The following is a 22,707-nucleotide window of genomic DNA, read 5'->3' as shown; positions in this document are numbered from 1 at the left end:
GGCTAACAATTGTAGGAACTTGCCACTGGAGCTAGAAGTCTTTGAACATTTGGGTGTGAGAAACGGAACAACTGCAAACCTCAGATCAAGGCTAGAAAAGGCAACAGGCTTGTGAGGAAGAGGATCCAGTCCTACTTGAACCCCACCCTGGTCTAACCTTGATCTTCATCATAGCCCAGCCCCACATCTTTCATCCCCCTCTCTGTGCTCATCTACCCTCCACCCAAACACCCCCAGATGGAAGAAGAAACTACCAACCAAAATCAAAAATAGTGTTATTAATTCTGGTGTCTCCGAAGCACGAAAAAAAAAAAAAAAGGAAAGAAAAAAAAGAAAAAGAAACCCCCCTCCCCACATTTCAGCCCCAAGTCCGAGGCCAAGGGGCTACCCCAGCAGGCAGTGCAGGCCGAGGGGCCAAGTCAGTCCTGGCCATGGGCTTGAAGGAGGACCAGCCCATGGGTTTGGCTCTTAGGGCCCAGCTGGGAGGCTGCCTGCCTCAGTCTGGGGAGCCCAGGCCCTGAATTAGGATGAGAGATCAGGGGCCAAGGTCAGAGGTCTGGGATACTCAGTTCTGGTGCTCTGGCTAAGGCAGCCAGAGGTCAGGGTTCACATGTGGGAGCCAAAGCCACTCAGTTCTGTGGTCCAGCAGAAAGGGCCAAAGGCTGGGGGGTCCAAGTTTCTGAATCCTGGGCTGGGACCCAGAGGGCACCAGGCCACTCAGTACTGATGCTCCAGCAGGGGCTGGGCAGCCGGGCTCTCACGCTCCTCAGCGGGGGCAGGCCAGTCGCCCAGGGCCCCAGTGGGCGTGCCACTCTCAGGAGCACTGCTGTCCAAGCACGGATTATCCTGCACTGCTCTGGGAGGCGAGGCATCGGTGCTGATGTCCGGGCTGAGGCTGAGGTCTAGGGGCGCCTGAGGGAGGGGAGATAGGTTGGTAGGAGAGCAGACCTGAGCTGCCCAGGACCCGACCCTCCCGTAAGAACCTTACCTGAGATTTGGGGGTGCTTCCTTTAGGGCTCCCTGAGGCTGGCTCCCCCTCGGATCCCCCTAGCCCCTTCCGACCCCCCAGGCTCCACTTCCCACTGGGACCCTCAGAACTAAGGAGGCCAGGGCCAGGGGGCCTTGAGGGCCTGGGACCCTCAGTGGGGGCAGGAGAAGCGGGGGATGGTCCAGGGAGCCGAGGGGGTGGCCACTGCAGCAGAGGAGGGGGGCGCCCATCACCAGAGCCGCTCAGGGAGGGCCTCGGGCCCCAGGCAGGGCCTGGTGGGAGGGGCTGGTCACCACCGCCTGTGGGAGACAGATAAGAGGGCAGAGACTTCAGTCGGCTAGGCTGCCCTCTCCACTCAGCGGTTCAGCGCGGCCCTGCCTGCTCACCTGCTGTGTTCTCAGGTGTGGGGTGTGCCAAGGGGGGGTTATTGCTGAGGGAGGTCAAGCCGCCGCCTCCACCACAGTCCGAGTCATCCACGTTCCCGCCGCTGTTGCAGCCGGCACCACAGCCCTTATGGAGCCTGGGGGAGGGGAGGCGGAGAAGAGGTTGGTAGCTGGTGGGAGATACAAAGACCTCACAAGCACAAGTCCCCAATCCAAGACAGGTCACCTACCATCTCAGAGCCCAGGGTCCCATTTCTAAAAGGTGTTTGCCATCTACTTTAGAGGGCTTTTTTTTCTTTTCTTAAGGCCGTACTGCGTGGCATGTGGGATCTTAGTTCCCTGACCAGGGATCGAACCCGCACCGCCTGCAGCGGAAGCACGGAGTCTTAACCACTGAACCACCAGGGAAGTCCCTACATGGCTTTTTTTTTTTTTTGACGTTGGGGGTAGGAGTTTTTAATTAATTAATTAATTTATTTTTGCTGTGTTGCGTCTTCATTTCTGTGTGAGGGCTTTCTCTAGTTGTGGCAAGCGGGGGCCACTCTTCATCGCGGTGCGCGGGCCTCTCACCATCGCGGCCTCTTGTTGCGGAGCACAGGCTCCAGACGCGCAGGCTCAGTAGTCGTGGCTCACGGGCCTAGTTGCTCCGCGGCACGTGGGATCCTCCCAGACCAGGGCTCGAACCCGTGTCCCCTGCATTAGCAGGCAGATTCTCAACCACTGCGCCACCAGGGAAGCCCTCCTACATGGCTTTTAAGGGAGGGCTTACCAGGGACTCCCCTGGTGGTCCAGTAGTAAAGATTCCACCTTACAACGCAGGGGACACGGGTTTGACCCCTGGTCAGGGAACTAAGATCCCACATGCCGCAGGGCGACTAAGCCCATGTGGCACAACTACTGAGCTCGCGCGCCTCAACTAGAGCCCGAGTGCCACAAACTACAGAGCCCACGGGCCCCGGAGCCTGCGCGCCACAACTAGAGAAGAAAAAACCCCCTCGCCACAACTAGAGAGAAGCCCACACGCTGCAACAAAAGATCCCGCATTCCTCAACGAAGATCGCACGTGCCACAACTAAGACCCAATGCAGCCAAAGACAAATAAAATAAATAATAAATAAATCTTAAAAAAAAAAAAAAAAAAGGGGGAAGCGTCATCAACGGTGCTTCAGGCTAAAGGCCACGTTCAGCTCCGGCTGAGGGGGCGGGGTGTGCAGTTGGGTCAGCTCAGGGAAGGGGTCAGCTCTTGGGGCTCAATCCTGGCTCCAGCATTTCCTCAGTCAGACCCCGGAGAGAACGGCTTCCTCTCTCCGAGCCCCGGCTTCCTGCCCCGTGACCCCGGCCTTGCGGGCTAGAGGCGGGGGGTCGGAGCTCACCTCTCCCAGCTGCGCAGAAGCCAGCGGGCGATGGCGCCCAGGCTGATGGGGCCGCCCCACAGTGCCCGCAGCTGGGGATGGCTGCCGGCCAGCGAGGTGGTGAGGGGCGACACGTAGATGGGGTAGCCCAGCGGCTGGTCGCAGGAGGAATTGATCATGTTGCGGAGCGCCTGCTTGGCATTCTGGATGCTGCCTCGCTCGGGGTTGCGGTTGCGCAGGAACACCAGCTCCTGCTGCTGCCCGGCCCACAGGCCGCGCACGCACTCGCGGTTCACCTGCGGAGGCCACACGCGGGGGTCAGGAGGCCGCGCCGGGAAGGGGGCCGGGTCGGGCGAGCAGCCGTCCCCACCTTGATGACACGGAAGCTGAGGTGGCGCCGGTTGAGCATGATGATCTTGTACTCGTCGGAGGCGTCGTCCAAGACATGCCGCAGCGCCAAGAGCGAGGGCGTGTTGCTGAGGATGGCGCTGCGCCAGGCCGGGTCGCCCTCGTGTGAGATGACCAGCCGCTCCTCGTTGGCTGCGATGGCGTCATACAGAGCGGCCGGCTCCTCATACTCATCTGGGGACGTGAAGTGGTCCTGCGGGGAGGACGGAGGGCTGAGGCTGGCAGCCCCTGGCCTGGGCAGAGACCTCGCCACCGCCCACCCTGCCTGGGCACACCTCTCCCTACCTGGTGAAGCTTGAGGGCCATGCGAACCCCAGGTGCCACCACGCGGTGAAGCAGGTCCATGTCGGCAAAGACCCACTCATCGCGCGGGGAGGTGATACGGAAATCCCCCTTAAACAGGGCGTGCAGGCCGTAGAGGAAGGGCTCCAGGCTGGGGAAGAGGAGGAGGGGAGGTGAATGCACAGGGGGCTCCCGGGTTCCTGAGCTCTGACTCTATGTGCAGTGGTCAGAGCAGAGGCGGCTCTTTATGCTGGGCCTTGGTTTCGCCATCTTGACCAGGTCAATCTCTGCCCATGTCCCTCACGGGGCGGTGAAGAGCAGACAAGGTCACAATGGCTAAAAGAGCCACACTGAAGGAAGGACTGATACGGCCCCTGCGGGCTGAGGCCAGAAGCCCAGAGCTCTTCATGGAGGTAGAGGAGGGGAGAGCGACAGGCCCGGCTGGACTTGCGAGCGCTCACCTGGCCGACATGCTGTGCGAAGCTGTCCCCAGGGCCCGGCGGCCCAGCACACACAGGCCAAAACACAGCGTGACCAGCGGCGAGTTCCAATCCTGGTCCACAGGCTGCGGCACAAGGACCCCCGTCCCCAGAGCCCAGCTTAGACCTGGGACAGGGAACTTGGGGTGGGGGCTGGGGCCCAGGCCAAGGGAGGCTGAGGGTGAGAAGAACCTGCACGGGGAGGGGGGAGGCCGAGGGGGAGAAGGCAGCCCCAGGGTAGCGGTGGCCGGACCTGGCCGCGCCGGGAAGCGCAGTACTGGATCCACTCCAGGTGCACGGCGCAGAAGGAGGGCAGCGAGAGGCCAGAGAGGCGAAGGTCGTAGTCCTCATCCACGCTCAGCGAGAAGGTGGGGTCTGAGTCAGCATAGCCAGGTGCCCGCACAGGACGCAGGGCTGTCGCGATGCCCTCGTGGGTCAGCCAGGCCTCCAGCTTTGGAGAGCGGCTCACATAGTAGATGATGCTCTGGGAGGAGAGGGCTGGGTCAGTGACTGGGGGAGCGCCCTCGCCCTGGCCACTGGAGGACACAGCGTCAGGATGAAGAGGCTTCTCCGTGGGAATTCTCTGGCGGTCCAGTGATTAGGGCTCCATGCTTTCGCTGCCAAGGCCCGGGGTTCGACCTCGGGTCAGGGAATTAGGACCCCAGAAGGCATGCGGTGTGGCCAAAAAAAAAGAAGAGGCTTGTTCTCCCTTAGACTGAGCTGAAGTCGGCTTCCCAGGACACCCGTCCTGTGTCCCATCTCAGCTCCCTGAAGCCCCACAGGCAGGTCTGCTGCCCTTCTCTCGGCCAGGGAGGGGGGAGTGGGAAGCCGACAGGAAGCAGCCCTCCGCACGGAGCGTCCCCTGGAGGGTGGTGCACGGTGGCGAGTGCTCGGACGCTTGCCCTTCCCTCCTGCCCTGTTTGTAAGGGGAACTGAGGCCCAGACGGACGACAGACTTGCCCACGATTACACAGCAGGGCAGGGTGAGCTGGCCAGCACCTCAGTACCACGATGCTGTGGCATCCAGACCTCAGAGGCCCCGGAAGGTCAGATTAAGGTTGTGGGACTGCCTGCAGGCCAGTGGGGCCTAAGTGCCCCTAGGTCTTGGGCCCCTTGAGGCAGCTGATGTGTGACAGCCACAGGGCTTCCCCTCAGAAAAAAGCCAGAGGCATGGCGTCTGTGCCCAAAGTCAGGGGCTCCTGGACCCTTTAAGAGATTCTGCTGGCTTCTAAGCAGGGGTTTAGGCAAATGGAGAGGAGCTCTTGGAAGCAGGCAGCTGACACAGCCAGCATGGATGGGCAGCGTGAGACTGGCAGCTGGCAGCCAGTGAGGTTACTGGGATTCTGTGCGCTGCCCTGGGATGGAGCCAACGGGATGGGCTTCTGCCTGGGGAAGGGGTGGGAAGTCCAGAGCTGGGGAGGCTGGCGCAGCTGGCCATGAACACAGGGTACCTAGGCAGTAGGGGAGTCCAGCAGGATGGCTCTCGTAGGACATGGAAAGGCTAAGAGCCTGGGCAAAATGGCCACAGTACAAGCCAGGAAGAGCCAAGGGCCTCAGAGAGCTCCCTGGGTGGTGATGGTGGGGACACCTGGAGGCCATGGCTATTAAGTGGAGCCTCATCAGTTCGGTTCCCGGCACACAGCAGCTTGCCTGGTAGCTGGGAGCCTGGCCCCAGCATTGCCTCGGCTGTGGCAGGTGAGTGGGCAGTCTGGGGAGGGCTGGGTGCCCCCTTACCAAGAGGAAGGGGGCACCAGGAGCCTAATGGGGTGAATGGGGACAGGAGGGCCGTGGGGCAGCTTGGGCTCCAGGCAGACTGGCTCCGGACTGACCTTCTTGCTCAGAGGGCATCTCCGCAGCCCCCAAGAAGAACCAGAAAAAAAAACTTTGGGGACCTGGGGAGGAGCCGGCCTGGCACACAGAAGTGCTCCATTAACTTGCACAACCACATGGTGTTCTATGGAGCCAGCAATCCTGGGGCCCAGCCCTCAGAGTGGTTCTCAGGAGTAACAGTGCCCGCCTGCAAGCATTTGCTGGCAGCTCCGTGGCTCTGCTCAGTGTTTCACGTGGGGCAGCTCACTGGATCCTCATAAGCATCACGACTGTGGCATTTTTTCTGCCTTCATCCCACCTAACTGCAAGGATAGGTCTGTGAGCCTCAGTTTTCTCAACTGTGAAAGGGGCCTATTACACTGACCTCGCCTCTTCCAAGAGTTACTAAAAGAATCAAACAGGGGCTTCCCTGGTGGCGCAGTGGTTGAGAGTCCGCCTGCCGATGCAGGGGACACGGGTTCGTGCCCCGGTCCGGGAAGACCCCACATGCCGCGGAGCGGCTGGGCCCGTGAGCCATGGCCACTGAGCCTGCGCATCCGGAGCCTGTGCTCCGCAACGGGAGAGGCCACAACAGTGAGAGGCCTGCGTACCGCAAAAAGAAAAAAAAGAAAAAGAAAAAGAATCAAACAGTAGAATGAATGTGCCTGGGCTTGGAAATGCTAAGAGCACCCCAAGGCTTGGCTGCAGGTGGATGTGAGGGCCAGTGTCTCCATGGCCCCGAGAGTTGCACTGAATCTCTCACGCAACTGCACTCAGTGACTTCCACGAAGGACAAAGGGTGGGAGGTGCCAAGGGGGCTAACTCTGCACAGGAAGGCTCCGCCTGGTCTGCCAAGCCCAGGGCTGGATGGGACACATCCCTGAACCGCCCCAGGCCCGTGGGGCTGCCCTGCACACCTGCTTCCCCCCAGGCCCCGCCTCAGCAGCCCCCATTCATCCTTCCAAACTTCAGCCCACACTCCATCCTGGGCAGAGCCTTCCCTGGGTCCTCCAGGCGCCTCCACATGGCCGTGATTCTGCCCAGCCTTTGAGGCAGCTGCGGCAAGTCGGCTTCCCCTCAAGAAGCTGGACAGGGGCGGCGCTCATCTCAGCCTGCTAGCCGGGGGCCTGGCTGGGGTCTGCTGCACCGCCACGAGAAGCCTACGCTGGCCGAGAGGGAGGAAGTGGGGAGACCTGGGCAGGAGTGCCTCTCTCGAGACGGGGAGAGGAAGGTGGACAGGATTGTAACCCCTGGGTGACCTGCGGCTGGGAATGTCTTTTTCGGGACCACAGTCTCTTTCTTGGTGACAGTAAGGATGGGGCGGGCTCACAAACCCTTCCCTAGGAGTGGACGGGTGGAAACATCCACAGTAGAGAAAGTACAGTTTCTCTGGCAAGCGACACAGATGGGGTGCCCACTGGCAGCGAAGGACAGCAAGGGGATGCACAGGACGGCCCTAGAGAGAACCTCAGGTGGGCAGGCTCACCTGCACTCCAACAGGCCACCCCTTCTGGGCCCACGACAAGCCCCAGGGCAGATGCTAAGAGAGCATGAGGGGACCTGTGACCCCTACTCACCCCACTCCTGTAGCGCCCTCATCATCCCTGCCACCTCACAGAACTGCGAGAATCCCCACTTCTCAAGGGGGTTGACAGGCACAGCAAAGAAGGCAATACCTCAAGCTTCCCAGAACCCAATCCACGGCTCCCTTCGGACCCCACACTGTGCCTCACCAACCCCCTGCCACGTCACCATAGGCCTCGAGACCCTCAGGCCTGGCTTGGCGCGCCCAGGCTGAGACAGGGAGGACCAGGCCTGGGCTAAGCCTAGCTCTGGCACTTTCTCCTGATTCTAGGGCCTCAGGCAAGTCACTGTCCACACCTGAGGCAGCGGGACCTCTCCTGGAGGGTGTGGTGGGCTTCACCCAGCTCAGGAGAGGCGCCTGGCAGAGCCCAGCCCTCGGTGAGCACCGCTGCTTGGCAGCTGCTCCTAAGACTGTCGCTCCTGCCACCACTGTTACTATCATCGTCACTCTGTACTGGGGGGGGCGTGGGGTGGGGCTGGTGGTCTAGAAGGCTGGCATCAGCAGTGCCCCTCCCAGGACCAAAGCCCAGAGAGAGGATCTGTGCATGTGCTGCCCACCGGCCCCCAGGACTCACCACCCAACGTGAGCCTCCTGGAGGAGGGTGACAGGGGGCCCCCCGCCCCAGGCTCCCCACCGTCAGAGAGTCACATGGGCCCGTGAGGCCCGCTGTCCAACAGTGACACTTTGGAGGCTGATTAGACTCTGAGGCCTCTGCTTCCCTTGGGCAAAGCAGGCTCCCAAGGATCCAGAGGATGGCCTTTGGGATGCTCCTGGCCAGTGAGCACTCACCGGCGGGGACCCCTGCCCCCCAGCCACCTGCCCCTCATACCCTGACGTAGTAGGTGATGAGGATCTTGCGGAGGTCGAAGACCTGCAGCATGGAGGCAGCGTTGTTGTCGCTGATGCTGTAGCCCTCCAGCACGTACTTGCTGGCCGTCACTTCCCAGGCCAGCCAGCGCTGCCCGAAGGCGGCATTGAAGGACAGGACCCTCGGCAGGTGGCCAGGCTCGCAGCAGCAGCAGCCCTCATCCTCCTCCACGCCCTCTGTGATGGCCTCCACCTCACGCTGCTGGCAGTACGTACCTGTGGGGAAGGGGGGCTCCAGTCAGGGGGCCACAGGGACACCCCAGCCTACCTCCTCCCCAGACAGTGCCCAGGCACCTCCCCAAGATGCGATGCGAGTAACCATTACTAAGTGAACCGATTAACAAACAAGCCCCTTTCTCCTCCTGACTCCCAGTGGCCACGATGGGCTGGAACTGGGGCGTTGAGGGTTGGGGGGAGGGGACAGGGTCTGGTTCCTCATCTATAGACGCAAAGACTGAAGCTCAGGCTCGTGCTGCTCCCGAGCTGTGCCTAGAGCCCCTGTGCACTTGTGAGCCCCTCTGAAGTTGGCATCTGCCAGGCACAGCTTCCTGAGGGCAAGGAGCCGGCTCACTCACCAGGGCTTCTGTGTGGCCCCCGACCTGGTCCTGGCCTGAGACCGCAGAGCAGGCCAGCGGAAGCTCCAGGTCCGAGCTTTCATCAGAGCAGCCTGGTCGCTACAGACCTGCCGCAGTCAGGGCAGGGGCGGGGCTGGGCCGGAGACAGCCTGCCGCCTCACTGCTCGGACTACGAAACCCAGGCCCGGCGGGGAGAGCCCCTTGCTCAAGGGCCCCAGCAAACCGGAGGAGAGCAGGGCTAGAGTCCAGCCCCGACACACTGTCAAACTCGGCCCCACAACTCACCCCGGAACTCGAGGCCACGCAGCTGGAAGGTGACGAGGCCATTGCCGACCTCGATGAGGTGCACCAGGGCGTTGAGGTAGTCGGAGGCCAGGACAAAGCAGTCGCCGGGGCTGTAGTTGCCCCAGCGGCCCAGCACCAGGTCCCCACACAGCGTGTGCTGCAGCGAGCGAGTCAAGTGCTCGTAGAAGATCGAGTTGAGGTTGTTGTCATCAGCTCCTGGGACCCAGGATGGACGGACAGATGGACAACGTGACAAGTGAGCAAGGCTCCCTCCAGGAAGGCCCCGCCCTAAAGCCCCCGATGGCTGGGTACACACCAGGGTTCCGGTCCAGCTGTGTGACCAGGCGGGTGTTGGAATGATCCACACGTTTAGTGCTGTTCAGAGAGAGGGCGACAACACAGGTGGCCAAGAGGGCGAGGCTGCCCAGGGCTCAGACGACTGCTCCCGCCAGCCCCAAGCACCTCCCCTCCAAACCCGCACCCCTGCGCTCTGAGGCAGACGCCACGACAGCTCCGTGACAGAGCGGGAGGCTGAGGCTCAGGGACATGAGGGGACTCACCCGGGACCACACAGCCAGGAAGCCCAGGGTGTGAGCCCGAGGCCTTGGCCTGGCTCGAGTTTTGCCCCGTTTGGATCAGCCACCTCCCTGAAGCCCACGGCGTCCCACCCAGCCTGGGCTCCAAACTCCTTCCCTTCTCCCAGCAACCTGCCCCCCGGTGCAGCCATCCCGCTCCTCTGCCAAGTCCTTCTCAGGGACGCCCCCGGCACTTGCTTCTGTGTCCCACGAGACTCACTTGTAGTCGCGCTCCCAGAACTTGAGGGGCCGCGCGTAGGACATGATGAAGACAGCGCTACCCAGCAGGGGGTTGAGCGGCGTGGAGAAGAGCGCGGAGAGCAGGGCCTGAACGAACAGCATGGCCGAGTCTGGGCACGAGTCAAGGAGGTGGCGGGCACGCAGGACCCTCCCCGGCCTCCCTCACTAGCCCCCCACCCCCGTGCCCACCCGCCTGGCAGCCCCCAGCCCCATCCAGGCTACGGTCCTCCCTGCACACCCACACCCAGGCAGCAGGCGGCAGGCTGGGTACGTGGCACGGCGAAAGGCTGGGCAAAAGCGTGGAAAGCCGAGCCCCACGTGATCTGCCAGGGCGCGATGTAGGTCAGCACAAAACGCAGCTTGTACAGCAGGTCCCACAGCTGCAGGGTTGGAAGGGGGGAAGGTAAAAGATACGCAGATCACTCAGAGATGGGGGGGGTCCACCAAGTACCCACTCAGAGCCTTGGGGCTACGCCACTTGCTGCCTACATGGGAGTCAAGCTCAAGATCACTCCCAGCCCTTACACTCTGGACCTGCCTTGAAGCCCCCGATACCATCAGCAGCTCCAGACAAAGCAACCGAGGGGACATTAGCCATTTAATTCGTAGAACCACTCTGGGAGCCTCCTACTGCTGTCCCATTTCTCAGATGAGAAAACTGAGGTTCGAGAAGGTAGAGCAGTTAAATGACTTGCTCAGGCCACGCCACTCTCAGCGATGGGGCTGGGTCTCAACTGTGGTACCAAGAGTTAAGAGAGGGTCACAGGCCCTGCCCTCAGAGGGGGACACAGTCTGGACCGCCATCATCCTGGGCCAGGCCAGAAACCAGACTAGAATGCCCACACGGGTGAGCTGAAAGGTCAGGCCTGCGCTGGGGTCACCCTGCAGGCACCACTGCGGACTCCAGCGCAGAGCCGGGCAACAGTCCTTTTCAAATCCCAGCTGGCCACCAATTCTCCAGGAGACCTGAGGCAAATCACTTACCCGCGTTAAACCTCAGCACGCTCTCTGCCCCGCCGGGAGCCGCTGCGAAGGCCCCCAGCGTGGCTAACGTGGACTGGGGAAGGTCTCCCGCACCAAGGCACGAGGCCTGCTCCCGCTGCACAGCCTGGAGTCTTGCTGCACAGTCTCACCTTGCTGCAGAGCAGCGACATGAGGAAGTAGTCGAGCAGGAAGCCCTGGGAGAGGCGCGGGTAGTCGAAGTGGAACAGCAGGACGGTGAAGGCCAAGGTCAGGTACTGCTGGGGTGGGCAGCAGAAAGCCGAGCGCAGCAGCTTCAGCCCAGCTACGGTCATCAGCAGCGCCCGGCAGCTGTGGGTGAGGGGTGGGCGTTAGGCACTGGGCGCAGACTCGGCACAGTGGGTGTGGGTGCCCATCCCTTGCTGGCCCTGGCCTGGGCTCTGCTGGGCAGGCCCCTGCTCTTCTGGGCCAGTGACTCTTCGTCTCTGCTCTCTAAAGAGGTCACCCCCTTCAGACACACTGGAGAGACACATCTGCTCCTGAAGAGGCAGCGGCTTCACCGGAAAGGGTGTCAGGAGCTGGGGGCCTACTTAAGCTTGCTGGGCAACTGACGCAGGTGTCCTTCCCTCTGTGGGCCTCAGTTTCCCCGTGTCACACGGAGATGTGGACGGTGGGGCGGCAGGGGGCTGGCGGTCCTCACTAGAGACAGAACTTGTCCGGGTGGCTGACGACCGCGTGGGCGTCCACTGTGAGGGCATTGAGCACCACAGCAGGGTAGATGAGGTACTTCTCCACACACTGCAGGCTGGCGTACAGCTTCTCAAACCACATCACCTGGGCGGCACCTGCAATGAAAGGTGGGAAGGTGGGACTGCTGTCTAGCACCGGCTCCTCTGCATTCCCCTCCAGCCACGGGGCAGGACGGGTGTGCTCTCCAAGGGAACCTGGACAGACGGCAAACCCCAGGACGTGGGGATGTGGCATTCGGGGTCCCTCGAGACTCGGAGCGGCTGCGGGGCAGGGGGTTGACCTCTGGCGGCCCAGATGAGGGCGATGAGGCCGGTGAGGCCCAGGTCGGGTGTGCTGGGGGCTTAGGGCAGGTGCTCTGCCCGTTCGGCTGTCTGTGAGATAAAGGCTGAGGACGACACCCCAGGTGCCCACCGGAGCCAGGGCGGGCTGGGTGAGTGAGGCCCAAGTACACAGTGATCCTCAGCCTCAGGGCCCTTCTGAAGGGGGCCCCTGCCACTTGGCTCGAGCTGACTGCAGCCACATGGAGATGCTGGCCCAGTGGGCAAAATCCTTCATTGTCTATGAAAAAAAAGGCACGTGGACCTTCGCATAACAAATCCAGATGTTTATGGCCTTCCCTGTTGGTCCAGTGGGTAAGACTCCGTGCTCCCAATGCAGGGGGCCCAGGTTCGATCCCTGGTCGGGTAACTAGATCCCACATGCATGCCGCAACTAAGAGTCCGCACGCTGTAACTAAAGATCCCACAAGCCGCAATGAAGATCCCGTGCGCCGCAACTAAGACCCGGAGCAGCCAAAATAATAAACAAATAAATATTAAAGAAAAAAAGAAAAGAGTAAACAAATCCAGGTGTTTAAATATAGGCTCAGGGGTGTTTGTGTTGCAGAATCCAAGTAAAAATGCATGCCAGGCTGGTGTAGTTCATTGGTAGCCAGCTTGTAATTCTCGACAACGTGTCCCTTTAAGGTCCTAGAGTTCTACTTCTCCCATCTCCTCAGAGACCGCAAGGCAGGTGGGAAAAGGGCAAAGCAGGCAGGGTGAAGCGGGCGCAGGAGTGGGTACAGAGGGCAGTGAAGGGGCCGCAGGGCCAGTGCCAGAGCGGACGGGGAGGTGTGGGCAGAGGCTGCCCCCTGCTGGCACTCTGAGCTGCGAGGCCTGTGCTCCCATCAGGCTGCAGGTCCGCTTGGAAATCGGGGCAGGAGGGGTGGAGGTGTCCCAGCCCGGGGCGGGGGGCACTCACCACGCACTTCGTACTGGCTGTACTCCAGTGGCTTCAGCACGGGCTGTGACAGGCAGAACCAAGGCAGCTGTTTGCGGAGTTGCGGCAGCAGGTAATGTGTGAAGAAGCCCACGGCCCCAGCCAGCGCATACAACACAAAACCCAGCACGGACTGCAAGAGGGAGAGGCGGGAGGCTCAGCCAAGGGAAACAGGCCACAGGGCCACGGGGCCACCTGGTACAGGTCAGCCAGGGGCGGAGAAGGACGTGAGGCCATGGCTGCCCAGGCCCTCAGGGTAATCGGGCTCCGGCAGAGACTGAGGTGGGGGGAGGGGGAGGGGTGGCCTGTGCCACACGAACCTTCAGGGCAATGAAGACGGTGCTGGCGCTGATGGCAAAGGTGAGCACAGCAATCACCACACACATCACCAGGTCAGAGTGCAGGACCTCACGCTGCAGGGTCAGGAAACACCAGCTTGGGTGTCCCCGCCACCCAGTGGCTGACCACACCCCCGCACCCCAAGACTAGACCCTGACACTCCCAGTCCTCACCACTGACTGACGCATCTTGTCTGGCAGTGGGTCTGGGGGCTCGGCGCGGGCCGTCTCCAAGCTCCGCTCCTCCAGCTCAGGGAAGAGCCTGCTCCGGATCAGAGACCTGGGGGGCATGAGAAGAGTCAGGGGCCTGGGTCTGGGGAGGCTGCCCCTCCTCCCACACACCCCCACAACCCCTGCCACGTCAGGTGGTGACAGGCACATGCACAGACACACACGCACAGACACACGCAAACACGTATACACGTGCGCACACAGACAGGTACATGCGGGCACCCACCAGAGCACGGTGGGGTCACTGCTCTGCCGGCTTAGGTGGTAGGACAGCGCCACCAGGAGGCCACAGAAGACAGAGAAAAGGACGGGGACGTGCTGTTCTGGCCAAGGAGTCTGGGGAGAGAACCCATGCTGGTCAGAGGGGATGAGGATAAGCATGGCGGCGGGGGGCGGTCCCCCAACCGTGGGAGAAGCCACTGCTGAGCCCAATTCACAGCCCTGTCCCAACAACCCCCTGGGCTTCCGTATGCCCGCCACCGACAGGTCATCCCTACCTTGATGGCTCCGAGGCAGAAGCCGTAGAGCAGGGCAGCAGCCAGCAAGCTGCGCGAGAGGCTGAAGACCGCAGTGAGTGGGCTGGTGGCGGCTGCGAGGTGAGCAACAGCCTTTAGTAAAGCCCAGCTCCTACCTGCCGGCCGCCCCCCCCACCGCCCCCCACTGCCCCTCAACTGCCCCAGACCCTGTCCCCAGCCCACTATTCTCTGCTCCCCCCAGCCCGGAGAGAACTTCGGAAGCCCTGGCATTCTTGGGTTTAAACCACTTGCCTGCGGAGGGGACAGGAGGGGAGGGGAGGGGAGGGGAAGAGATAGGCTCTCAGAACCGCCATGTAGCCGCGGGAGAAGGCTCAGCGAACAGCCAGAGCCGCAGCCATAATCCATAGCCCCTCCGGGGCCCCGCACTGCCTCCACACCCCCGAGCCACCCGTGGGCCCCATACCTGTGCCCCCAAAGCCGTGCATATCTATCTGCTCCAGCAGGTACATGAGACAGGTGTTCACCTGGGGCAGGAGGCCCAGGAGGAAGACGAACGGGAAGCACAAGGTGAACACTGGCGGGCAGGGGAAGCGGAGGCCCGGTCAGCCTGCAGGCTGCCCCTCGGCCCACCCCTGGGGCCTCGCTCCCTGGGCAAGCTCAACCCTGCCCGGCCTTACCAGTGGCTACATCACGGGCGCAGAAGAAGAAGGAGGCGGAGAAGAGCGTGAGGCCGTAGAGGGAGACGGGCGGGAAAGGCTGAGCTGAGCCCAGGGCGTCCAGCAGCCAGATGAGCAGACAACAGATACAGAAGTAGACGGGCCGGCTGTATGCGATCACCCAGTTGTGGCCCTGGAGAGGGGCGCCTGTGAGGAGCCGGGCCTCCCCTACTCAACGCCCTACTTGCACGTGCACACACACACTCTCATGTGTCCCGTGCCTGGCCCTGGGTCCAAGATAGAAAGCTTGGCAGGCTGGGGGCAGAAGGACCAAGGAGCTAGGGGGGATGGGGGTGGTTGAGGGAGCCCTGCCTCTCCCCCAGCCGACCCCCTCCCCCCCCCCGGTCTCAGTCCCGCCCAGGGGCCAGGCCTGAGCCTCGCGGGGAAAGGTGCTGCTCTGCTGGTACTCACGTGCATGGGGGATGCTGCATCAGGCTGGACGCTCTGCAAGAGACAAGAGCTACACTGGTGATGAGAGCCAGCGCCCACGAGAGGGTCAGAAGCCCCAGGATCTGTTCGATTCCACTTCTGGGCCCTTAGGAATGACCAGGGAAGGCCCCTGAACTGTCTTGAGCTTCAGTTCTCTCATTTGTAGGATGGGGGGTGGCTACAGGGGATCTGAAGCATCTTAATTGCTTTTGAGCTCAACCCGCTGAAGAGGGGTCCTGGGAAGGGGGGTGCATCTGGGAAGAGATGGGAGGGAAGAGACCCAGGAAGCCAGGCCTGACCTTCAGCAGGGAATACTGGCAGGAGGCGATGACCAGGCAGAACTGGAAGACCCAGATGTCGGTGAAGAAGCCCTTGAGCAGCAGCAGGTAGCCCAGGAAGGCGACGAGGCTGCTCAGGCCGACACCGAGAATGTTCTCCACCAGCCCCCGTGTCCTGGAGAGACAGCAGGGTCAGAGCACACCCACCTCCTTACCTGCTAGTGGGGCAAGGGGTTAGGGGATGGGGGACACAGGACCCAGCCACAAAGGCCCATGTCCAGGCCGGTGTCCACGCCAGCCGTCATCCTGAGTATGTGAAGCTCTGCCCTCTGCGGGCCAGGTGGCACCCGCTCCAGGAAGCCACCCCACTGCTACCCTGCATCCCGATCCCAGTCTTTGCCCCCTCTAGACCTTGAGGCCTCAGGTGCCACCACTCTGGCATCTGCCCATCTCTGGCTCCTGCTCGCTATGCTACGCACACAGGCAGTGCCCCCAAAACACCGGTCACAGCGCCGGGAGAAATCCAGAACACAGGAAGCCAGGACACAGGTTCCAGGCCCAAACCATTCACCCCGACAACAAACACCATCTGGTCTCTCTCACTTTCTGGGCCTCAGTTTCCTCCCGAAAAAACGGAAAGCTAAGACAGATGGTTCGTTAGCTTTTTCAGGGTACAGGATTCAATTTAATTGACACTCACCCAGAAGTAAATAAAAAACAATACACTGAACAGGAACAGTATCTCCAGCAAAGCTCTGGGAGAGGAGCGACCAGAGCACCACCCGCTCGGCCACCCCTCTGCACCCAGAAGCACCTAAAGAAATCCCACTGCAGACTCCAGCTCTCCATGCTCCCTCAGCAACCCCAGCAGTTAGGTTCTCCATTGCCATGACAGCCTCCACACGTTCACAGTCTGGAAGGCCAGGGGCCAGGGACGATCAAGGACTGGGGGCTGAGGGGGTGGGTGCTCACCGGTCCAGCAGGGCCAGCAGGGCAAGCCGCTCGTAGCGCACAGAGGTCCAGCGGCCGGGAAGAAGCCAGTACTTGTAGCTGTGCTGGGCCCGGGGCGGCGCCTCCTCCATCAGTGTCTGCTCCTGGGATTCGTGCAGGGAGTCCTGGTCCAGCAGGTCAAACTGCGGTCCCCATGGCCGCGGCCATCAGCCCCGCACCCCCCACCCCCGTGGTCCACTGCCACCCCCCAGCACACACTGGCTGGTCAACACAGAAAGTCCCCACCATGTAGCAGCCCCGCGGCCTGCCCTGACCCTCCATCCAAGGGCCTACTCCTTCCTCCAGCTTCCCAGGACGGGCCTCAGTGGCCGTGGGGGCTTCCGGGGCTGCTGGACGCCAGGATTACTAGCTCCTGTGTCTGTCTTCCCCACTCAGGCAGCCTCTCCCGCCTCTTCCTGGGCTCAGAGAAATCCACCTTATCCTTCAGGAGCCAGCACAAACACTACCCTCCTCCCAGACAGAGCCCTCAGGGTTCACTCTGACCCCCCTACCCTGGAGCACATGGAGCGCTGGCCCTGAGGACAGGCCTGGGTGCCAGTGCCAGCGCTGCGAGGCCCTGGACCGACTACTTAACCTCTTTGGGCTTCTCATGTCTTTAGTTCACCAAGTGTTTATGGGATACAACTACGAGCCTGTCCCTATGCTGGGCTCTGGAGAGCCCAGCAGCACGGCCCCTGCCTCTGGAGGAGACCCTCGGCTGTGGAAGGACAACACTGCTATCCCACGTCACCGTCAGGAGAATAAACGCATCAGGAAGGGGAACATGGGGCTTCTGGGCGCTGCCCATGGCCTCTCTGTGGCCCTGGGTGTGTGGGTGCTACTTTCATGACTGTTGTTTAACTCTGAGTCTGTGTCTCATACATCCCTAGTACTTCTATCATTCCCTGGCCAACCACATCAGTTATTGCTCACGTCGGGATGCTTTCAGGAACGAAAGGAGGCGCTTTTACTAGCTCTGCTGAGACCGACAAGCTCGAACAGCATGTCTCAAGACCCCCCCGCATCAGGCGCCCAGCACAGGGAGCAGCACTGCCACCGCCAGGCGAGCGCGACTGCCCCTTCTGCAAGTGCCACTGCTAACACCCACCGTCCCCACTAACTGTGGGCCCCTCCAGGGCAAACAAAACTATTCCAGACACGTTCGTTGAATGAGTAAATAAGCAACTCCATGAGCCATTCAGGTCCAGGACCTGTGCGCCCTGTGCTGGCCATCAAAGGTCAAGACAGCTACCTCAGGGCCCCTGGAGCCCTCACTCAGGGTGACCCGTCCCTCCTGGTGCCTGGGTGAATGCTCGGTGGTCTGCACCCCGCCCCCTGCAGCTCCTTCCCCGACACTGGCTCCTCACCTCTGGGATCTCCAGGGGCACTCGGCGCACCTGCATGCCCTGCAGGACCACGGGCCGCGGCTGCAACAGGTTCAAGCCACCTGTCGCCTCTGGGACATCAGCCGAGTGGAAGCTGGAGGAATGCGAGTGGCGGTCCCTGTGGGAACAGCAGCCGTGAGGGTCGGGGCTGTGGGTGAGGCTGGGAATGGAATGGGGTCGAGGCCAAGGCCAGGCCATGACTGGGGGCCCAAGGGAGCTGCTCCAATACCCAGGAGCACAGGGGTGTCCAGAGGAGTCAGGTGGCAGAAGTGCCTCCCTCCCAGGTCCTGGGCCTCCTGGAAGGCCCTGGAAGCCTCCTGCTTGGAAGTGCCATGGAGCCAGAGACCCAAGGGATCCCTGCAGGCCCACCCTTCACCGCTCCCTGCCCTTCACCGCCGCCCACCCTCCTCTCCTCCTAGAGGTCTGAGCTGCCCCTGCCCAGCCCAAAGAAAGAAGACAGAAAACTCCCCAGAAGTGGCAGCCCATCGGCTGCTGGGTCGGGAGAGCCCGAGCTTGGAGACTCACCAGGCTCCATTGGCTGCCTGCTCCCCCTGCTGCCCTACCGGGTTCTCGTAGCCGCCTCCAGCCAGGCCAAAGGTGTAGGAACGCCGCACGCCTGGGGCACGGGTGTGGGACACAAGGTAGCCTGTCAGGAGCATCGAGGCCCAACCCACGTGGGCACCGGGGCCATCAAGTGAAGAAAACCCTCTGCTGAGTTCCCCTGGGTGGCAGCCCAGCCCCTGGGCACCAAGAGCACAGCTGCTGGGACCATGACCCTCAGCAGGAGGGAAAGAGGCTTGGCCACGAACCGGGGGAGGGGCTCACCGCTCTCGTCATAGAAATAGTGCACAGCGCCCTCGGAAGTGTCGTCGAAGGTGCAGGCCTCGTGCACGTTGGCGCCGGCCCGAGTGAGCAGCAGCGAGGAGGCGAAGTGCAGGGCAGAGGGCAGCGTCAGCGCCCGGGAATGGGAGGCAGCCCGGCCCCGTTGAGCTTCCTGCAGGCTGCTGGGGAGGGGTCGGCTCACGGTCAGCACCCCTTAGAGCCAGCCGGCACCCCCTCCCATCCAAGCAGCCAGCAGGTGCTCACCTGGGTGGCGAGCCCATGAGCGAGGCAGGGGGGGTAGGGTTGCTGCCAGCATTGTGACGCCTCCGGATGGCCTGTGCCCGCCTCACGCTGCTTGAGCGGTCCCGCTTGCCAGTCTCCTCGGCAGCTGACCAGAGAGAGAGGCCCCCCCGAGCGTAAGTGACAGAGGCTTGGACAGAGCCTGAGGGAGGGTTGGGGGAGTGGGGGAGACAGACGCCCCTGCATGGGTGGAGCTAAAGGTCAGGCTTAGTCCAACCGTATCCCGCCTCTGTGGCCCAGCCAGGTCACCTAACCACACGGGCCTCAGTTTCCACACGTGGGCACAAGGACGTGATCTGCTCTGCCCCGCTGGCGACCCAGGAGGGTGAGCGTGGCTACTGAGAGTCCTACAGAGCAGAGGCTTGGGTGCTACCTGCAGGACCTGGAGCCAGGTGCCTGAGGTCTCTGCCTCGGTCTCCTCACCGCTCCAGCCTTGCTTATCTGAGGCGCCTGGCAGCCAACGTCACTAGGTCGCCACGTCCTTGTCCATCTGCTGCCTGAGACAGAGGCTGACCAGGTCCACTCCAGCTGCCCCTGGCCCCAACCCACGTCCCTACCGAGCTCGCCTCCCCCCAGCTCTGGAGCCGGCACTCACCTCCCCCCACAGCACCATCCTCCTGCAGCTCCCCCCGCCAGCCAGGCTGGTTGGCCGCAGGTCCCCGGCGGGCCTCGGCGGGCAGCACAGCGGGCTCACCGGCTGCCAGCTCCACCCCCGCCTGGACCTCCAGCTCAGCCTTGGAGCCAGCCAGGGGGCCCCTCAGGCCATCACCCCCTGCCCCGTCCATGCTCAGCACGCGGGCGTGCGTTTTGGCGCTGGCAGTACTAGGCGTCCGCTGGGTCCCATAGGGCCGTTTGGGAGGCACAGCCGTCCCCTCCTCAGCCCCGTGGGGGGCCCGTCGTTTCCGGGCCCCCCCTGCCGCACCCCGAGAGCTCTCAGGGGAATAGCAGGAAGTGGACGAGGAGCTGTCGGTGCTGTAGCGGCGCTGGGACCGGAGGCTGGAGGCCGGGCTCAGTTCACTGCCCTCGCTGGTGTCATCGTCCTCGAAGAAGCCCCCGCCTTCCAGCAGCGGCCGCCGAGGGGCACGGCCAGCGGGGGAGTGTCTTCGCACAGGTGGCCGCCGTTTACTAGGCCGCAGCAGGGCCAAATCCTTGGGCCGTACAACCAGGAGCGGCTCAGCCGGGCCCGGAGGCGTCCCTGCTCCTACGACTGTGTCAAAGGAACGCAGTGTGTCATCTGAGGGAACCCCGGCATCTGGTGAAGCGGGCAGCTCTGCCTCCGAGGGTGGGTCTGTGTCGCTGCCCTCGGGAGCTTGCCCACCGGGGGGGCTGTCCAGGTGGGTCGAGTTGGTCTTCTCACTCTTGAAGCTGCTCAACGTTTCCCTGTCAGTGCCACTGAAGCAGGAATCTGAGGAGCCGGCTTTCTGGGGTGTGGGCTCACCCGAGCCCCGCCGGTCCAGGGGCTGGTAGCCGCCCGCTCCGCGGCGGTGTTCCCGTCGACTGCTGGTCCTTACCAGGGCCCGGTCGGGCCGGGTCAGCGTCAGGAAGCTCTTGCTCAGCTCCTGGCTGAGGCTCCCCTTCAGCAGGGGGCTCATGGGAGTGTCAGCCACGCTGCTCCCACTCCAGGGGGCGCCATCTCCAGCCAAGGGAGAACGTTCTGAAGAGTCCGTGCTGGGGAGAGATGGGTCTGGGGCAGCCCCTGGAGGCGTCTGGGGGAGGTCTCCAACTATCAGAAAAGAAAAAGACAGAAGACGACAGAATGGCATTCTACAAAAGGGACTGGTGGCTGAGGGGGTCCTATGGCCCCGTCTTCTGAGAACCCAGTGGGGCAGGACACTGAGGGGGTCCCATCTGAGAGAACACAGAGAGCCCAGGGAAGTAACAGTTGGGGCGACTCAAAAGACAAGACAGCGAGTCTTCTCCCCAGGCTCTTGCCAACATGCCCACTCACTCAGCTTCTCCTGTGAGCTTAGCTTCAGCATCTCTCGGTCGGCAGAGGTCATGATCACGTTGTTGCTGCCCTGTTCCCGCACCAGCTCCTTGATGTCTGCAACCACAGTCCCAAAGGCGTCAGCAGGACATCAAGGCCTCCACGCGCCATCGCCTACTCCACACCACCACCTTCAGCTCTGAACAGCAGCCACCTACCTCTGAGGGGCCCAGAGTCCTCCATCCGGGGCAGCAACTCCTGAACGACAGAAAAAAAGTACGAAGGAGCAAACAGGGCAAACAGTAGGCTCAGGACATACCCGTGTTGGGGACAGGCTCTCAGGAGAGGAGTGGGGAAGGGGGGGGGGGGCCAGGACCGCTCACCGAGACCTGGTTGAAGCCAAACACGGAATGCTGAGAGCTGCAGCGTACGGGGGGCGTGGAACTCACTTTTCGAAATACTGTCATTTCCACTCCAGGGTCCCTAGAGCAGTGGAAGAGAACAGTGGCTTTCAGCTAACTTTCCCTCTTCACATGGTACTTCTCCCGCCATCCCCATCACTCTACTCTCCTCACACATCCCCTGATAAATCCAGGGCCAACCATAGAACATTCAACTGTTCTTGGACCCAATGTTCCCTAAGCCCCTTCTCCATCGTCCAGTGCTCAGGCCCGGGCACCAAGGGCCCTCCATTTCCAACACAGGCCCTGCCTCGCCCCACCTGGGCAGACTGCCGTCCCCCTGGGCAGGCTCTTCCTCTGGCTCCCCCACGGTAGAGTTGCGCTTCTCCACAATCTCGCCCTGGTCGAACATAGCATGCAGCCGATAGTTCACAGTCTTGATGGCAGCGAAGATGACAGCCACCACAAGGCAGTACACACCAGCCACCATCAAGTTGGGGGGCAGGACCTGGAGGTGGCAGCAAGTCAGGTCCCTCTTCGCACAGCCCTGCCCCCGTGGGGTGGACCGACCGCCACAGTCAAGGCTACGATTCACAAATTCACAAGAGGACTTCATCGCCCCTGCATACAACTAGTAAGAAGGCCCTGTTGGGGGGGGGGCTGTCTCCTTTCTAACTGGAGAGAAACTAAGTGAGGGTCTCAAGGTCACCCAGGCCAGAAAATTTTGGCCTCTCCTCCACACACTCCAAACTCTGCACTGAGTCCTCTTCCTACATCCTAGTGCCCAAGCCACAGCCCAGAATCCCTGCCACGTTGCACCCCTCCGTGACATCTGCCCTCCCCTTCCCCGTCGGGAGTTACAGGTGACGGCAGCGTCTCACCATGTACAGCAAGAAAGGAAAGGTGAGCAGGAAGATCCAGACATAGAGGTGGAAGCAGTTGGAGAAGGTGCTCTGGTGTGGGTCGAAGAACCAACCGCCGGTGAGCGAGGCCCACACCCCCTGGCGCAGGATCTGCAATACCTGCGACCCCATGGCCCCGCCGCTGCTGCGCGCGCCCTCCTCCCGGGACCCTCATGGGGGCGGCCCCCGGCCCATGCCCCGCGTGGCGCCCGAGGGCCCCGGGGCCCGGCCTCGCGCTCACGCCATGGCCTCCCCCAGCGGAGGAGAGAGGTCGGTGGGGCTAGGGTGCGAGCAGGGGGCGGGGCCGGCCCGGGCAGTCAGTGGTGCGAGACCCAGGCGCGGGGGTGGAGACGCATCAGAGGCGGGGTCCGGGCCCCCACCCCCGGCCCAGATCTGCTCCCAAGGGCCGGGCCGGCAGGCAGGCGCAGGGCACGGGCCGGGCACCCGTCGGCGGCATCCAGAGGTGGGCGTGGGGTGGATGCTCTAGGGGTGCAGGCGACGGTTCCCTCGGTTCCGGCCCGGGGAAAGCCCTGGTACCCTGAGGTCCACTTCCGGGGTCACAGGTCACTCGCTTTGGGCTCCGCGCTCGCCCCGCTTCTGCGGGAGCCGGCCCAAGGGGGAGGCCGGAAGAAGGAGCCGCGAGCCGCCAACCTGCAGTGGCGCATGCGCCCAACGAGCCCAGTTGGGACCCGGAAAAGGAAATCCTGGCGGCTTGAA

At 62.5% G+C, this 22,707-nt stretch overlaps 1 protein-coding gene across 6 annotated transcripts; it reads right to left on the bottom strand.

Annotated features, from left to right (window-relative positions):
- Window positions 1-258: 258 nt before the first annotated feature.
- PCNX3 (pecanex 3) lies at window positions 259-22,298 on the bottom strand. 6 transcript variants are annotated; one of them, XM_081240134.1, is made up of 35 exons: window positions 21,970-22,298; window positions 21,409-21,596; window positions 21,071-21,170; window positions 20,906-20,945; window positions 20,709-20,804; window positions 19,356-20,483; window positions 18,725-18,848; window positions 18,464-18,642; window positions 18,164-18,254; window positions 17,621-17,756; window positions 16,236-16,396; window positions 15,285-15,438; window positions 14,968-15,000; window positions 14,518-14,689; window positions 14,304-14,414; window positions 13,862-13,953; window positions 13,591-13,700; window positions 13,308-13,413; window positions 13,116-13,208; window positions 12,778-12,928; window positions 11,489-11,633; window positions 10,962-11,139; window positions 10,100-10,208; window positions 9,809-9,938; window positions 9,330-9,388; window positions 9,014-9,229; window positions 8,116-8,369; window positions 4,146-4,376; window positions 3,875-3,978; window positions 3,417-3,564; window positions 3,094-3,324; window positions 2,745-3,019; window positions 1,375-1,508; window positions 989-1,287; window positions 259-912 (listed from the first exon to the last, which is right to left on the bottom strand). In XM_081240134.1, the coding sequence occupies exons 1-35, from the start codon at window positions 22,120-22,122 to the stop codon at window positions 718-720; spliced, it is 6,126 nt and encodes a 2,041-aa protein (XP_081096260.1). In that variant the 5' UTR covers window positions 22,123-22,298; the 3' UTR covers window positions 259-717. The 6 variants fall into 6 exon arrangements, with proteins under 6 accessions (XP_081096260.1, XP_081096262.1, XP_081096263.1 ...); XM_081240136.1 differs by having other exon boundaries at window positions 16,236-16,378; XM_081240137.1 differs by having other exon boundaries at window positions 16,236-16,357.
- Between the last annotated feature and the right edge of the window lie 409 nt (window positions 22,299-22,707).

Source organism: Mesoplodon bidens, assembly GCF_964165515.1.
Source record: "Mesoplodon bidens genome assembly, chromosome: 7".
Classification (NCBI taxonomy): domain Eukaryota; kingdom Metazoa; phylum Chordata; class Mammalia; order Artiodactyla; family Ziphiidae; genus Mesoplodon; species Mesoplodon bidens.
The sequence above is the reverse complement of the archived record's forward strand: the minus strand, read 5'-3'. Positions and strand labels throughout refer to the sequence as shown.